The sequence below is a fragment of the Camellia sinensis genome, chromosome 14 (assembly GCF_055761805.1).
Source record: "Camellia sinensis isolate YWXY chromosome 14, ASM5576180v1, whole genome shotgun sequence".
Lineage (NCBI taxonomy): Eukaryota > Viridiplantae > Streptophyta > Magnoliopsida > Ericales > Theaceae > Camellia > Camellia sinensis.
Window position 1 is genome coordinate 11,262,164 of NC_138974.1, and position 18,822 is coordinate 11,280,985.

The 18,822-nt window shown below is 33.1% G+C and overlaps 1 protein-coding gene across 5 annotated transcripts; it reads right to left on the reverse strand.

Annotated features, from left to right (window-relative positions):
* Positions 1-240: 240 nt before the first annotated feature.
* Positions 241-12,804, reverse strand: LOC114316488 (uncharacterized). Of its 5 annotated transcripts, none has more exons than XR_014350374.1 (11): positions 12,565-12,804; positions 10,803-10,872; positions 8,943-9,109; positions 8,118-8,218; positions 4,201-4,327; positions 3,566-3,682; positions 3,404-3,479; positions 2,981-3,047; positions 2,499-2,590; positions 1,792-1,855; positions 241-484 (listed from the first exon to the last, which is right to left on the reverse strand). XR_014350374.1 is itself a non-coding variant. In XM_082905362.1 (10 exons), the coding sequence occupies exons 1-9, from the start codon at positions 12,643-12,645 to the stop codon at positions 1,811-1,813; spliced, it is 861 nt and encodes a 286-aa protein (XP_082761488.1). In that variant the 5' UTR covers positions 12,646-12,804; the 3' UTR covers positions 241-484; positions 1,792-1,810. The 5 variants fall into 5 exon arrangements, 2 of the variants coding, with proteins under 2 accessions (XP_082761488.1, XP_082761489.1); XR_014350373.1 differs by having other exon boundaries at positions 3,394-3,479; XM_082905362.1 differs by lacking the exon at positions 2,499-2,590 and having other exon boundaries at positions 3,394-3,479.
* Positions 12,805-18,822: the final 6,018 nt, after the last annotated feature.

The window sequence follows — 18,822 nt, forward strand, 5'->3', positions numbered from 1 at the left end:
ATCAAAATCAGTGAAAACTTCCATATATAAGTTGCAATAAATTTTATCACAAAATGTTTATTAGCGACGAATAATCACTTTGTCACAATAACAAGTACAAATGACAACAAATTTGTCACTAAACTTGTTCCATATTTTATATTTCAATTTAAATTATTATTTCACAAATATCCCTGCTCATATCCCAATATCCTTTTAATTGTACTAGGAAATCCACTAGCTATTATACACCACTTCACAAAAAAAATCACTAAACAATTTATATTATAAATCAAAATATATCCATCAAACAACTTTAATAATAATCCATTAAGTATAACAAAAAAACCCATCAAAGCAAATCCCAAAATAAACTACCGTGTCGTCCACAAAAAAAATCAACACTCAATCTTAGTTTGCAACTAAGTATTAGTTCAGGAAAAAAAAAATTTCAACACTTGATCTTGATTTGCAAGTATGCTTCCAAACGTCATCAAAAACCAATCTGCAAAGAAAATAAACAAGAAAAATATTAACATATTATCAATTACATTGTACAGACCTCTCTGTCCATGTCAATACAAATTGTGTACACAATGAGTCTAGCTTAACAACCAGAAGTTCCTTTGTACATGGAAAGCTCCTATTAATCACATCACTAACTTAAAGCAACTCCAACACTGCCTAGAAAAATACACAAAAAAGTAAACACATAGTTTTGTCTCTTCTTTGGTTAGTGTGTATTTTAACAAGGGTCATGCTAAGTAAAAAGTAACTAATGAATCTATTTTCATTAAATACATTAAAACTTGTTAAATGTGAAACTGTTGTGTCTTACCTCGCTTGCACTCTGTTTTACTAGAAAGATAAGAAGTTGTGTATTGTTGCTAAGCCTGTATTGGTTGTCCTAGTTTTATTCGAAAAATTGATTAACACTCTTTTTCTTTACCTGATTTAATCTTCGTTTTTCCCCCAAGAGAATGAAGTGGGTGTTGGTGTAGAAATGTGTACTTTCATTCCTTGAATGCTCCTTCGAAATAAAATATAGCTCTTATGACTTCGAAATTTAAAGAAAGTGGAGAAGTTCCAATGCTATGTGTGGAGTTATTGATTAATAGTCAAATTTGATATTTTCTATGACCAAAGTGCAAAGATGACTTATAATTGTAGCACTTGTGACTAGTGGCATGTTCTTATATTTTCCAAGGATAAAAGGACCTAATAGATGCAGGTTTAGGTAATAAGAAAAGACATAGAATAATATGTATTACTTTAACCTATGTCCTAAACAGAATGGACTTGCTGCGTTATGGGATTCATCTTAGTGCCACAAATAATTAGGACAGCATTTCATTGTATTGAGTTGTACTATTATTGTCTATTGAGACAACTGCCTTGTATCTCATCTTAGTGCCACAAATAATTAGGACAGCGTTTCATTGCATTGAATTGTACTATTATTGTTTATTGAGACAACTGACTTGTTATCTCAGTGTTCTCCTCACAGCTCACGGTCTGTTATGCCCCACATTTCTAACTATAAGTATAGGAAAAGTAAATATTCTTGTTGTCTAAAGTCGCTTTTTGTAGCGCTCAGTGTTTAGTGTGTACATTATTGATTTTTTTGCAACACTATTCACATATTGTCCCAGGTAAAGACCGGGAGAACCGGATACCCTATTGAATCTATTTTCATTAAATACATTTTGAAACTTGTTAAATCTTAGTTAATAATTAGTGAAACTATTGTGCTTTAACTAGTATATACTAACCAACATGAGAAAAATAAAACATAAAACAAGCGAAACTTACCAAAACGGCGATCTACGAGTCATAGGATACCATCTCCTCTAAATTGTCCTTTGAAGGGATCCCCCTGCATAGGGCAACCCAAATAAGGGGGGGAAAAAAAAAAAACACGGATGACTGGTGACACTTTCAATTGGTATGCTATGCAATTAGTTTGGAGCACATATCATCTAAATTAACTAGTAACTCCATCTGTCGTCCTGTTAATTGAGGAAAAGTAGAGAACAAAAAAGCACATATAATCTAAATCATGTTGTTTTTCCTTCATCAGTCAAACAAGCCTGAGGTTTAAAATTTTGCCCACGAAAGGAAAAACAAAGGATTATAATTTATGAACTTTCCTTACTTTTTCCTTCAAAAGCTTCCCCCTGGAACATTTTTCTCCCCAACCAAACACAGCATGTGGCAATGGAGGATAAATTGGGTATTTACTGAATCTTACTTCAATTACATTCTATGCTCTTCTTTTTCTTTTTTTCTCTTTTTTTTTGGGGGGAAAGGTGAGTATGTGGCAATGGAAGATAAATTGTGTCTTTACTGAATATTACTTTAATCAAGTTCTATCCTCTTCTTCTTCTTTTTTTCTTTTTTTTTTGGGGGGGAAAGGTGAGTAAAATATATTTTTGTTGTCCAAATATTAACAACAAATCCACGAAGTGCAATCTGAAAGTTTTCAACCATTCAATTTAATGTTATTGTTTGGAACTCACTAATATATACAGAGCAGAAAATGTTATTCCTGCAGATGCAAATGTAACCAGCATGTAACCGATTGTGTACATAGGTTTGTTCAAAAGGATACCTGAAAGGAAAAGAAAAAGTCAAATATCAGTATCTTGGTGATTTGAAGCGTATAAATTTGTGGATTTAAATCCAGATTTTAATTTCCTGGCATCCTTCTCAAACGAACAGGAGCACCCAAGGTCAATTTCAACCAAGTAGGAAAAAAAAAAAACAGAATTCTAATGTTGGTAGTGCAGAAAATCCCATTTAACATTATCATTTTTTCCCTTAATTTTTTACTTTTCCTTCTAATACCTTGTCTTCTTAAAAAGTAAAAATAATAAGGAGAAAAAGGATAGTCATCATTAAACATATGGCCATTTATCATTTAAAAGTAAAGAACATATGGCCATTCATCATTAAAAAGTAGAGAACAAGGGAACAATCAATCGGTGCAAAGATGTCTTACCTGTAATTGTCCAAGAATGTGGCCATACTGAAGTCCAATTATGCACGTCACAGCAGCTGTCAAGGAACTTCAAATACAGGGTGTCAACAGTACACATTACAACTCCTTGAAGGTTTAATAAACTATGAAGTATAGTCACTTATGCATATCTAAACTCAAACTATTAAACAAATGTGCCGGAATCATATAAGTTATAAATCTAAATATGCTTTCATGACTAATCCAATTTAAGGAACCATTTAATCATAGTCAAATATAAATGACGTCATCTTACCAGTTCAAAATGCCAATATCTCAAGTGTATTGCATTTTCATGTAATAACAACGAAGACAGCAATGATAAGACGATACATAATAGAACAAAGGTTTTGAAGTACCATCATCAAGGAAAAAGAAAGGATTAGATTGGTCACCTTAATATACCTTCAAGATCAAAAGGAGTATGACACCATGACGGTGAATTATCTGAAATTTGGCCAATGCTGGAAATATTGCATTCCTGTGAAGGGGATACCATATAGGAATCAACTGATTGCAGAATGCAAACCAGAATTTTACAAAATTTTACCTTCAGAATCGAGTTACCTTCAAGTTTTTACAAACAGGTTTTGTATATAGATGATTAAGACCAAGAACACAACGATCTATCATTGCAGCAGCATTACAGGCAGGTCCATGATCTCCTCTTGTGGAACATGTCACCTAATATGACAAACTTCACAAGTTTTTGTAATATGGATGATTATCTTCTGTGTAATTTCTCACATATTAGCAAGTATTCTGCTATTATATATGTCCCAATATCAAATAGAAGAAAGAAATCAGTTGATGCTTAATGCAGTAATATTTGAGAATCACTATAATCACTAAGAATGGCATAGACATCCTCCCGTCTTAAGTTGACTTGAACACTACAAAACATGGTTTCCATAATAAATCACATGCTCTGAAAAAGCATGAAGATTGGAATATTCAAATTCAACAGCAGTGACTGGAGATGAAAGTAAGCTCACACATTCATTCCACTTCAAAGTCAACAAACTCACCATCCAACCAAGTCACAATAAACACGCACACACGCAAACACACAACTACACAAAAAAAAAAAAAAAAAAAAATTAAGTGTCTCCCTACCAACATCCCTAAAATTTCCAAGAGAGTGTCAACTTGACAAATCGACTGTTGGCAGGAAAGTTAAGGAGTATAGAGCATAATCTTACAGTGTAAACAAAGCTTCCATTTGTGGGCGGCATAGAAATTGATCTCAGTAACTCAAATTTCCAATCTGGAACATACAGGCCATATGACAACCCCAAGTATACTACCAACAAGGCACATGCAATGCACCTACAAAACAACATTTCACATTGTCACCAACTATTGAAGGGCACAAATTGAAAGGGGTAGAAGACAAAAAATGAAATTTTTTTTTTCTATTTAACTGAATTAACCATTCATTTAAACATAAAATGTTTCAAACTTCGTTTCAAAAACACTACTACAAATACAGATAAAGATCACACTTTTTTTGTGTGATGTATGTTTTTTAATCACACATTTTAAGTTTTATTAAAGTGTGGTCTTTGAAAGTGTGATTAAAAGGGATCATTTTTAATCACACTTTTTAAGTGTCATTAAAAAATGCTTTCATCACATCTTTTAAGTGTGATTAAAAATATTTAAATCACATCTTTTAAGTGTGATTAAAAACAATTAGATCACATCTTTTAAGTGTGATTGAAAATATTTAGATCACATCTTTTAAGTGTGATTAATAACTAATAAAACCTGTGATAAAAAAAAGAATTCAACATATTTGAAGAATAATCAATATTATTTTTGGACGCGCATTTGAAGAATATAATACACACTATATACTATATATTGAATGGAATAACGTCATATATTTCATAAATGAAAGTTAAATGTTCAAAAGTATATATAAAGGAATTAATAAAAAAGTTTTTAACTGTGATTACATATATTAAAAAATGAAAAAAAAAACCTTGAAAAAAAGCTAAGTTCTTGAATTCTTTGACCGTATTTTGCATCTCTCCAGGAAATTTCTGACCTGAAAAATAAAAACACAAATTAATTCAGAAACCACTAGAAGCATATGAATAGACTTACTATTTTTGTAGAGACTGTTCTTGTCTTACAAAAGACAAAATCGGACAATTTCTCATCACACTGACTCTTCATCCCTTGCATCAATAGAAAATGAATAATGGCATTGATTGTTACTAATATAAAATATTTGTATTACCATATACAAATATGACATATACATAGAATCAATAAATCCAAAATGAAAATCTTCAATGTATGGCCAGATATTTTAAAGTCATAAAACCAAATATATATAGAACCAACAAATCCAAAATTATAAACCAAACATAAAAAAGAGTCCCCCCCCCCCCTCTCTCTCTTCATTTCTCACCAAATCACTTTAAACACAGTGTAATTTTTTTAATTTAGCTTCTGGCAAACAAGAACTCAACTTTACTCGACTCCATTAATTCATAATCCAACTAATTTGAAATTAAAAATAAATAAATAAAAGAAAAAAAATGCATAATTGGTTCACTCTCCAATTATGAAATAACAAAAGAGAGCAAGTTACGGGATTTGGATTTATCAATATTATCCTCACTCTTTATATGAAGACTGGTTTTCTTGTAGCCTATGGAGCATGATTAAACAGTATATATAAACACATATTAGTAAATCATAGCCTTGAAAAGATTTTATCAAAAATTTATTATGGCAACACATCAACAGAGAGAGTAAACTAAACTAAATCCCAACAAAAATTAAAACTCAGATCAAGGTAGAGAAAGAAAAGCAATTAACATACCAAGTCAAGATGGGTCAACTCCAAAAGAACAAACAAATGACCAATCCCCGCTGTTCCAGTATTTGAGTGTTGAGCAATTCCACCAAGATTTACATAATCCTAACTTGTCTGATAGAGGAGTATGCTCCACCCCTGTTGAGTATTATTATATGCAAAAGTTAGCAAGAGTTTTTTAGTATTACAAAATCATCAACTGAAAATGTAAAAACATAAGGATTGAATAGAATATCATAACTATAGACTTCAAAAATATAATCAAAAGAAGTTAAAATAAACAGTTTTCTTTTTTCTTTTTATGGATAAATAAATTAAGCTAAGTATTAACTAAAGACACCAAGAGGCCGCCATCCTAGTACACTAGATATCTAGCACTCCACAGAAAGTCAAACTAAAAACCACTTGGCAAAACTAAGCTTTCATATTAAATCAATCAAAGAAAAGGATGACTCACAGAACTGTTGCAAATATACTGGAAAATGTTCAACAAATATAAAACAATTAAGAAACAAAACACATAAATTTCAATTGAAAATTTATGGTCTGGGACTTCGCGTGTGTAGAGAAGGCTTATAAGATTGAAGCAACACCCGATCAGTGGCATTTGCATCCACTCCACACTGCAAATAGGCAACAACTATTATATCAAAATGGCATGCTAATTTAGCAAGATATAAAGCATAGAGAGATTCATTCAAGAGATTAACTAGTCCCCAGATCCTATTAAACACATAGCAGTAAATGTTCCAATTTTCACATGGCACTCTTCTTACACTACTTGAGGAAAAAAACACAGAATCTGTCTGAATAATTCAACCATTCAACCTTAGCAAATTGACAAGTAGCAAAATGTTTGTCTAGAGAAATTTAGTGAAAAGCATCTCATTTCAACCACTTCAATTTACAAGAGAGCCCACATGGTAAGCATATTCTTTGTGTTACGGAGAAGAGAAGCTGCAACTGTTGTATTTAACTCAAATGACATGACTAACGGGAAAGAAAGCAATACTCAGAAGGACCATGGTGAAGCTAAGGGAAACCAAAGATAACCTAATGATTGAAATGACTATAATGTTTGTCTCTTATAAATTAGTTGATGTGATTGGATGATAAACCTAATGTAACACTAGTCATTGGTTATTTTGCTACAATGTTTTTAGTATGTAAATTTTATGAAAATTGCTGCTGGACAGCCCATTTGAGTAAGTGAATATGATTTTTTTACCTTAATGAGAGCATCTACCACATCCATGAACCCTCTGTAGCATGCAGTGACAAGAGAATGCACTGCAATATGAGGACGAATCAGGTCAGATCCCATGAGCAACTCCACATGCCTTGCACGACCATGATAACTTGCCTCTAACAATGCCTCCTCACAAGCTGGCTGAGAAGCACCAGCTTTAACTAAGATCTCCAAAATCTCAAGGTGGCCCTCCCTCACTGCTGCTGTTGTCGCGAAACCCCTGAATAGTTTTTGGTTCACATCGGCTCCAATGCTCTATCATTTTGACAAATGCCAACCCTCAACACATTGCAAAAATAAAGAAAAAACTCAACAAGGAGACATTCGTCATTTTGGCTCAAAATCTTCAAGCTGGTTAAGAAGAAACAAATTAAGCTAGCAGCATAGTAAGCATTTTGGATTCTTCATCAAGTACAGGTAGCCATGGCCACTCCCAAACAAAATGGGCAACATGACTGATGTGACACATAATGGGACATGGGACTTTAACTAAGCATCCAGTAGGTGGTCATTAATATGAAGAAAAATGAGAGTGTATCATGTACGTGTGTGGCACATAATGGGACATGGGACTTCAACTAAGTAGCCAGTAGAAGGTCATTAATACGAAGAAAATGGGGGATGTATCATGTACGTATGCCACTATGCACAAGCTCTGGTCAATGGTTAGATACAACCCAAAATGGGCCTCACCGACCCAAACTTGAAATTTATATTCAAAAAAAAAAAGAAAAAAAAAAGAACAAGGGATGAAATGAAGAAATTTATAGTAAAGAAAAATACGTTCTAAGTAACAATTATCAAATGTGTTAACTACTCTTTCATGTCTCATAAAAGTTTTGAAATATGAATCTAAATGTTTAGTAAAATATATTAAAGACAGTTAAATATCCAACGAAACCCAATATTTCAACCCATAAAAGGAAACAAAAGAAATGAAATTAAAGTTTTCAAGTAAATAACTCCAACTTTTCAAATATTATGCACAAGCCTTGAGCATTACAGAATGTAAAATGATACCAGATATAGTAACTAACCATGGCCAATAATGTCTCCTGAAAAAACCTACTCCCCTCCACCTTTGACATAGAAGCCATATCTCACACAAAGCTGCGACAATGTATCCAATGGATATCCTCTGGATTGAATGAAAAGATGCAGAAGTTCATTATTCCTAATAAAAGAAAGCAGGGTTGCAATAGAGAAACACTTCCCTCAACTATTATTTGTACCACACATTCACACTGGTCAATAGGTTTATTATGTTTATGACCTAGGTGGTTATCACTGTTTTGACAATATTGCCAAAGTTCAGTGAAATTCCTGGCAATTTAGAAATATAACAGTGTTCTATGCCAAAAATTGAACCAGTAAAGTTAATAGCCTATGATTAAGGGATCTTATATTGAATTTGAAGGTGAATTTTGAGTGTTTAACATGCTAAAAGATCCATTTTTGGTAAAACCTATGCATATTAACATGCATTGATTAACTCTAAATAATCCCTCTGTTTTCAAAGAGATTGAAGTGATATCCATGAATCTATGTAGAACTGGGTAGTCATTTGTCGAATGCACATAAAACAACCAAGCAAATAAGTAATTGTCTACCTGCCTACCACGGATGAACATTAACAATCAAATGAATCATGTCTCCACCATTCAATCCGAAGAAATCACAACCTTTAAATGCAAAATACAGTCCCAACAAATCACATATAGGACACTGCATGTCTCATTAGTTTCGAAAATTAGGGAAAACATTAATTCTACAAAATTAAGGAAAACAGAGATAGAAAAATAGAAAAATTAAGTGTGAGAGAGAGAGAGAGAGAGAGAGAGAGAGAGAGAGAGGACCCATACCTGAATATACAAAACAGAGAAGTCGAATAATAAGAGGTGTTGATGGAACAGAAAACACGACACTAAAGGAGACGGGCGAACCAGCTCGGAGATACGACATCGGTGGCGCCACCGAAGAAGGAGAACGGGCGACGTCGATGTTGGCGGCGGCGCTGGAGAAGAACACGCTGAGAAGGAGGACAAGGGGCTAAGAGCAACTCCAACCACACTCTTTATTTTTTACTAGCTAAAGTACAAAAAAAGTACACTCTTTATTTTACCTAATTAGTTTAACTATTGTGTGTTCCAACCATACTCTTTATTTTAACTAATATTTAATTTATTTTATAAAAAGTATAGCATGTGAATATTTACCAACATGTGAATTTTGTGGAACCATCTGGAAGGGGAAAGGATGGGAAAAATAAAAGAAAACAATAAAGAATTAAAAAAAAAAAAACAACAATACAAAGGAAGTTCTTCAATAATTATAATTTATCAACACAAAAGAAGAGATGTGAATTGTAATTTCTTCAAGGAAAGGCATTCAGTCCCCATTGTGAGGAGTTTTTTTACTTTCATTAAATTAGATGCCTTTGATAAGTCTCTTTCAGACGGCTGTAAATAGTATATTGACACTCTTTTAAATTCGGATGCATAATTTTGGTCAGGACTTTGATGTTTTACATTATGTAGAGGAAAATGTGCATTGTAGGGATGGCAATGGAGGGCAATGGGGCAGATATTAATTTCCCCTTCCCATTCCCCTATAATTATTTTTCCCTATCCCCCATCCCCCATCGCTCATGGGTACTACCATCCCCATCCCCTATTGGGTTTGAACTTTCCCCAACCCAACTTGACCCTTTTTTATTTTTTTTAATGTTCGCAACCAAAGTTATATATAATCTATGCATAAGCCCTGTCAAGATCTGCCTACACCACACCAATGCTTTACTACTCTAATGTTCACTCTCTTGTGCATTTGCCTGTATCTAAAAAAAATGCCCTGTAACAGTCCATTGGCAGAATAATGTTGACATTACAAAGTTTCTAATATTTATCTAAATGTTAACAACATAATTCATATCATTATCAAAACATAGTGATCATTGAAAGAACAAAAAGTCAGCACATTTTTAAACATATCATTTGAATTAAAATTTCTTCTTTGGCCTTTCTCAATAACAGTCGTTCATTTACAATGAGGTTATCACTAGTTTCTATAAGAAAAGAGTAATAGCAATAGTCCCTGTTAATGTGCCGAGAAATATAAAATGAGGAAAAGAAAAAGAAAATAGCTTAATTATTTATCTTTTATCAGAGGAACTAAATTAGAAACAAATACCATTCAACTCTCAACTCTGAGGTCTTCAATAAGCCTCATCACTTCATTTCGCATTGTCATCTCCAAAGAAGTATCAACATGCTCTTCAACAGCTGAAGACCAGTTGTCATCCCAGTCCAATACCCACTAGTACCCTCTCCTTCTCCTCCTCTGTTCTGCTCAAATTCAGCTGTGTTTGGTGTCTGCTTCAAGTCTCAAATGGGAAGAACAGCCTTGCACTACTACCAGTCTCTTGAACCCCTTGCAAACTTCCATACCCATTTTCAAACCCATCTAGTGAAAAATTAAGGCTTGGCTTGAATTCTTGCATAGGGAACCCAGATGGGTAGATTGTATTATTTGTCTCGGTGACCGACATAGGCAAGAAAGAACTCAGCCCCCTTGAAGCAATTCCAGTACTCTTGACCCATAATTAAAATAAGCAAAAAATTCTAATCATTCTTAGTGTTTGACGCTAAATACATTCTTTAGTGTTGAGTACTTACAGCCGTAAATTATTCAAAAAGATTCGAAAACAACAATTGAGTACTTACAGCTGTTTATGGGGCATATCAAAATCACTGTTGAATGAGCTAATCTTTGGCTCCTCATTGCACCAAAACTCTAGATCAACACCACCCACCAATTATAGTTAGGCGTGTTTGTCCCCAACAAATCAAAAGTGTCAATAGTCTACATTCACCCATAATTAAAATAAGCAAAAAAGATATATATATATATATATATATAAACTAATCAATCTTACACAAATAATTCAAGGGTCATGCTAATGCCTATTTATTGCAAACAACAAAAAAACAACAGGCTTGAAGCAAAACAGAGGTTGGAATGGCATATTTTCAAGGTTAGCATATTCCTTTAATTACAATATTGCAAACAACAACCCGTAAACAACTTCAACTTGAAACAAAAAAGAGGCTGGAATGGCAGAGTGAACCTCAATTAAATTATGAAATAGGAGACCAGAAAAGCAGGAGCTAAGCAAACACAACCGAAACAGATGTAGCACAAAAGCTGTGTAACTATGGAAAGCCCTTCAGTCAAACATAAACTGAATATAAATCAAGTGAAAGAGGCAGTAGGCTTGAAGTTAAAGAAACCATGGTTTTGAAAATAAATGAATTGCAATCCACATTGAAATCGTAGGGATCAACCATTAATAACTTTTTGAATCTATTAATCTACATAAGCACCATTCTCATCTCAGCACAACAATCTATTCCTGTCAATAAATGTATTTCTTCTGGGAGCAATTTTAGTTGGAAAAGTCAACCACATTCTTTTTCTTTCTCTTATTTTCTTCTCCCTCTCTTTTCCAAATACAAAAAAAGGGGCATTGTCCAAGGCCCATCTCAGTTGCAGGTCTATAAATAACCAATATGACACTATAATATTTAAACTTAGTTCATCTAGATTACAATATGGAACAGCTGTGGAGTTATTGGTAGGACGGTATGTAAATGCACATATGAACATATATATATATATATATATATAGAGAGAGTATACATGTCAAGAGACAATATTTTTGGGGACTACCCATCCCTGACCCATTCCCCGATGGAGAATTAAATTAGATCACCTACTGACCTGATGGATAGAAAAATTGGGGAAACCCACATATTTTGGGTAGGGTCTCCATACGGCATAAAGCATCCTAAAACAAGAGAACTACAGAGATCTACTTTCAAAATAAAAAGAGATCTAACCAACATTATTGTTGAAATCTTTCTACAAATCATCAATAAAACCATGCATTTCAATACACCTTTCTGATAAAAACAATAAATCTCCTCAGTTGACATGACAAAATTTTAGCAATCATGATAAATTATCACATACCCACATCACAAGAGTACCCAAAAAAGACAAATATTCAATACCCACGAAGCAATTTCACAAAATACTAATAAATCACAAACACCCAATAGTGGATAACATCAGATATTGCATACAAAATGTGAAAACCAAAGAATAACTCAACAAAAGAACAAATCGAGATATTAATGACCCAAAATCAACTATAACAATATGATCAAATCAAAGTCTAATGCGTTCTTACCAAATACATGAATCGACCATAAAGTGGAATTGACTGAAGAGAGTAAGAAAATAGATTTGAATATGGGTTTAGAGCTTCGCCTGCTCTTCTTCTTTTTTGGTCTCAAATATGAGATTAAATACGGAATTTTTAATCAGATTGGATGCCTCTAGGGTTGCAGATTGCTTTTCTCGGAGATAGGGGGTTTATGAGTTGAAAAAAAGGGGAAGACAGAGAGATAGAAGGATCCATACCTTGAGGAAGAGGTCAGATGGAGGGAGTTGCAGACAACGCTGAAGGAGAAGATCGATTTTGTGCTGAAGGAGCAGATCCATTTCGCGGGAGAGACAGTTTGGTGAGCCTTCAATCACTCTCCAATTGAAGCCAGTGGAGAAGGCAAGATGTAAAATAGGAAGCCCTTTGGCTAGCCCATTGGAGTGACAATCCTTTGGAGTTGCTCTAACCCGTGTTTTGTTTTCATAGAGAGAGAGACAAATGAGAGAAAAACTAATAAACACAAAAATAAAAAGGGGTGGAAAATTGTAGTCTATTTTTTTTCATTACCGTTCAATATAGCAAAATTTTCTCTTTAAAATTAGTGATAAAATAATTTTCTCATTAAAAGGTCTTAAAATATTAAAATTTATCAATAAAAAAAATATATTCCTCACCAAATGGTCTTAAAATATTTAACATCAAGTTTCTAAAAAATATATATATTTAAAATTATTGGCGACGAAAATATATTCCTCATAAATTAGTTTATAATTTGTGACGATTTTTTTCCTCACCAAAAGTGTCAAAATTTTGGCACCATCCAAAAAAATTAGTAGGAAAAGTTTCGGTGACGAAACTTAATTTTTTTCTCACCTAAAAGGAAGTATCTATTGACGAAAATAAATTTTGTCACCTATTATTTTTATTTTTTTATTATACGTGACAAAATTTATAATTCTTCATGGATTATTCTTATTTAGTGATGAAATTTGTTTTATTCACTAATATATTTACCAAATCAACAACAAAGCTAGATTATAAGCTAAAAAAATTGTGAAGATTGAAAACCCATAAAATTTTTGAAACAACTCAATTAAATTGATGCAATATAAGAAAAAAAAAATAGAGAAAAAAGAACCCGAGTTTGATGCAGAGAGTGGAGTCCTGTGTATACAATAAGGGCCAACGGTAGTGTAGGTGTTGAAGGTGGAGTCGTGAGGGCAAAGATCGATGACAAAGAGGTAACGTGCGTGTGTTTTGAGAGATAGAGAGAGAGATGATAAACAAAAAATTGGTTAGAAAATTAATACCTTATTTTTTTTCATTACCACTCAATACATCAAAATTTTCCCACCAAAATTAGTGACAACATTATTTCCTCACCAATTGGTCTCAAAAATATTAAAAATTATTGGTGACGAAAATATATTCCTCACAAATAAATTTATAATTAGTGACAAATTTTTTTCTCACCAAAAGTCCAAAATTTTTAGCGCCACCCACAAAAATTAGCGGGAAACTTTTTGGTGACGAAACTTAATTTTTTCTCACCTAAAGGGAAGTATTTATTGACGGAAATAAATTTCGTCACCTATTATTTTTATTTTTTTAATATATGTGACAAAATTTGTACATTCCTCACGAATTATTCTTATTTAGTGACGAAATTTATTTTCATCACTAGTTTTCGTCACCATAGGTTACTTTTGTTGTAGTGCGAGATGTGGCACACCCTGGCCAAGGTGTGGCACAGCTTAGTCAAGCGTCGTCCTCCCTAACCGATGTTTTGTTACCCCGTTGCCTTATCCTTGATTCGAGCCGATGTCGTTCATTGCCGATGTGTTGTACCGAGCTTGCTGCATACGCTTTGTCAGAGACTTGTCTTATCAATCAATCACCTTTTTGAGCTGAACCAACCCGGTAGCGCCACGTGTCCGAGCTGATTGTTAAGACAACCGGCAGACCTTGAAACACATCATTTTCATGCCTCAAATCTTTACCCTTAGAGAGAGAAGCTCTAGAGTGAAGGAAGAGTAGTTCTTGAGTGAGAGTAAGTCTTCCAAGCTTGATCTTCGTGGTTTGAACCGTGGGATTCGAGTTTTGAGGTTTGAATCTTGATCTACTTTGATTATTGTTGTTGATCATCTAGCTGCATTGCATGATCGAATCTGTTTTGCATGTCATGCACCGTTTTGAAGTTGGTTTTGAAACGAGAAAATGGTTTTTCATGTGTTCTTGAAGAAAGTCTCATTTTGATCCGAAAGTTTGGAACGAAAATCATGTTTTGTGTTTGATCTTGCATGACCTTCTTGCGTGAGTACCCAGGTCCATGTTTTGAACTCTTGGCATAAAACTCAGATTTTTGTAACAAGTTGTGAACTTGCATCCATCTTCCAAATGATCATGTTCTTCATATTCTCCAAAGGGAAACCCAGGTTTTTCCCGACTTTGTTTGATGGGACCTCGGCCTAATCCTAGACGGTGCCCAGTGTGTTTCCATGAGATGGGAGCAGTGTTTAGACTCCCAGCTTGTTTTGCTTTGTTATCGACTTGTATCTGGCAAGAATGCCGAGATCATTTGCACGCTTATGAAACTTGTTTTGAGATGTGACTACCATGTGATTTGTAGGACCTTGATCTTCGCTTTGAGCCTACACCCGAGGAGAACTATGTGAGTGGTATTATTGATAAAGCTATGTTATACTTGTTTTGATAAATCTTGCTTGCTTTGTTTTGGCAAAAGTGTTTTGTTAAGCATGAATGAATAGCTCTTGTTTTGATATGACAAGTATAATCCTTGTTTTGATGCCATCTTTGAAAAGGATACGGTCCTTGTTAAATCGGGCTACGGGCCTAAGTAACACAAGTCCCTTGTACTGAAGGACTTTAAACTTTCGCAGTACTAAGTGTAAAAGGATACGGTCCTTGTTAAATCGGGCTACGGGCCTAAGTAACACAAGTCCCTTGTGCTGGAGGACTATAAACTTTCGCAGTACCTTTGACTAAACGATTACGGATCGTACAGCCCTTGATACTTGTAATACTTGATTGATGAATACGGTTCATCCCTTGCTTCGCCGATATTGTAATACTTGATTGATGAATACGGTTCATCCCTTGCTTCGCCGATGTTGTAATACTTGATTGATGAATACGGTTCATCCCTTGCTTCGCCGATGTTGTAATACTTGATTGATGAATACGGTTCATCCCTTGCTTCGCCGATGTTGTAATACTTGATTGATGAATACGGTTCATCCCTTGTTCGATAAAGTTTTGACGAGTTTTGTTTTGAAAGACTTCGGCTATATTCATGCAAAACCTTTATTTCTAGTACCATTCACTGAGTATCCAAGCTCACCCTCTCTATATATATGTAGGTGATGAGCAGGACGTCGGCGACGCCTAGACTGTTTTGAAAGCTTGTTTGGATCCGTGCTTATGTCGGCTTTATTTTGCGTTTATGTCGGCAAATCTTGAAAATCATGCTTCTTGGCTTGTATTTGCTGTATTTTGTATATGTCGGCTCGAGAAGCCTTTTGATCAAGATGTAATCCATCTTTTACCTTGCTGTATTCAACTTGTGGACTTAATTATAGGATGAATGACATTTCATTTGATCTATGCACAGCTCTTATGGACCACTTGTATTTGATTTATTGCTTCCGCATTTGTGAGCCCCCTATATCTATACTCTGATTGTGTTAAGTTTTTGAAAGTTGGCCTTCGGTAATTACGGATTACTGGCCATCACGACACCAAACTACTAGGGGCGGTTTGGGGTTGTGACAAGACTCGAAACCAAACAAAATGTAATAATAATAACAATAAATTGGTTGAAAATGATATTGATGGTTGGGAGCCCAAGATGCAAGCAAAAATTTAAGCTATGGTCCCCCCGGTGAGCGTTGGGTTATGGCCTACCCATTTAGGCCTTTTTTTTTTTAATTTTTTTTAAAAAGTGAAAAGTAAGCTTTTTTAGCAAAAAATTCATTTAGGAGGTTGGAAATAAATATTCTTCTGAGAAGTGGGTTAACTTTTTAATTTTTTAGTTATTTTAGTTTAGGGTTAAAAAGTTTCATTTGGGATGGATTTTTCGATTTTTTTGACTTTTGTAAGAAAAAAAAATAAAATGATTATGGATTAGATGTGATATTTTGTCTTATACAACTATTTTAACCCAAATACTCATCCCAAACAAGACTAAAATTACCAAAATACCTTCCTGTGATGTGACACCAAAATACTGTCTTGTGATGGTAAAGTTATAATTTTACACTATTACATGAGGATAATATGATTAATTTATCTATTTATCTAGTGATGTAATAATATTAAAAAAAGAGCAAAAAAATAACTTCTTTTCATCTTGCCAAATGTCAGATTTTGTCAATAGAGTCAAAAGGTTTAGATATAAACTAAAACGCAAATTTATATCTAAGTTTTCAAAAGGTTTGTTTTGAAAAATTAGTTTTAGTCACTTTTTTTGGTTTATAATAAAAGTTAAAAGTTGATTTTTTAATTTTTTTTATTTGAAAAGTTGATTTTTTAGTCAATAGTGAAATTACAATTATATTCCTCATAGATCAAAATGTGTTACAGAAGTGAAGTTATAAATATTTTAAACTAAATGGGGGTAGTTTAGTCATTTTATTATGATTTGACATTATAAACAAATATTAATCAAAAAAAGTCAAAAGTCACTTTTTACTAACATTCCAAATCATTTGTCTAAAAAAATTAAAAACTTAATTAAAAGTCAAAAAATTTCTTTTTACCGTCTTGCTAAAATAAGCCTCAACTTGTTGCAAGTTTGAGGTCTCGTTTTTGAAATTGACTTTCTAATGTAGTTTTTTTTTTTAATGCATAAAAAACGTGAAAAACTAATATATATATATATATATATTGACTTGCTTTTTAATATTTTGACTTTTTTATTTTCTAGACAAAAACTCACGTGGTCAAAATTTTCTAAGTTCAGCGCCACATGCCTCACCAATGCAGTTCAAGTCCTACTCCATATTAATTTTATATGACTTTTATAACTCAATAAATTGAGGTTCACCAACCTTGCTTAAAGTGGCATGGTACACCGAAAGGTTTTCTTCCCCTACAAAACATTAGAAGATAAAAACTGATTTGAAAAGTTGGTAAAAAGTTAGTTTTTGATTTTTTATTAAATTTTTTAATTTTTTAGAAAGTGATTTGAGAAGTTGGTAAAAAGTTGACTTTTTACTTTTTAGTTTAATATTTATTTATGGTATCAAATCAAATTAAAATGACCAAAATATCCTTACCTAACATAAGAAATTTATTTTTTTATTTTTTTTTTCATAGGCCCTAATTTGTAATTTTGCACCTACGTTTTTAGCACTTACCAAACTAATTTTTTGACATTTTTGACACTTTTTAGACATTTTGTCTAAAAACGTGACTTTTTGTTATGTTCCCAAAATGACGCCAAGTTTGACAATTGAAAAAAAGATAAAAAGTTAAAAAGTCACTATCCTATTTAAGTCACATCATCTTATTTAAGTCATATCACCTCTCTAACACATCACTTCAAACCCAACCCAAACCCAACCCATATTTCATAAAAAGTCAAAAAGTACACTTATTTAGGCCTCGTTTGGGAACAGGCTAATTTAGTAACTTTTTGGCTATTTGGCTAAAAAGATAAGTAAAAAAAACTTGTATGTTTGGGATGACTTTTTGGCTAATTACGAAAAGATGTGCAAAAAGTAAAGAGAAAAGAGAATCTTTGACTTTTTGGTATGAATTTTTGATTTTTTGGCTAATTTAATAACTTTTTAGCTAATTAACTAAAAAAATAAGTCTCCAAACGGGGCCTTAGTCTTCCCAAACTAGGCTTAAATTATGACTTTTTGTTATTAACAAAAATAAGAAGCGTCGGTATGCATTTTTAGTATAATTAGGTGGGTCCATGGTGTCGGACTGATGTGGCAGGACCATGATTAAAGGTGTTACGTGGCATGATATCATTCGTCAAGATAAAATAAACTCCATCAAAAAATAACTTTTGAGGACATAAATACATTCTTTGTTAAAAAAAGGCAATCAGGAGGCAATAGGGCATTATTATATAAAAGGTTGCACCACATGAGTTGAGTTTTTATTTGTTTTTTTTATTTATTTGTTTTTTTTAAAAAAAAAAAATTAGAGAATATCTTTAAGAGAGTTGTTGCTGGTTTTATTATTAGATTGCCCTTCTTTTCACGGAGTTCAGATCTTCTCCAGTCTTTCCTCTTAGGGACGGGTTAGATTGAGCCACGTCATCCCACAGAAAATATGTGGTTCAAATTAGATCCAAAAAACCAAAAAAAAAAAAAAAAAACAAACAAACAAACAAACAAAATTCCCTTTTTCTGACGCTCTCTGGCTTCCATATGCCACCACTCACACATACTCTCTCTCTCTCTTCTAATAAAAAATTTAAAAAACTTTAATCTTTTTTATTTTATTTTCATTATATATATATATATATAATTTTTAAT

Coding starts and splice junctions, on each gene's coding strand:
- LOC114316488 (XM_082905362.1), bottom strand. CDS start 12,645: ATGGATCTGCTCCTTCAGCACAAAATCGATCTTCTCCTTCAGCGTTGT. Junction 9,110..10,802: donor GATATGCCCCATAAACAGCT/GTAAGTACTCAA, acceptor CCTCCTTCTCAG/CGTGTTCTTCTCCAGCGCCG. Junction 8,219..8,942: donor TCTCTGTTTTGTATATTCAG/GTATGGGTCCTC, acceptor CATTCAATCCAG/AGGATATCCATTGGATACAT.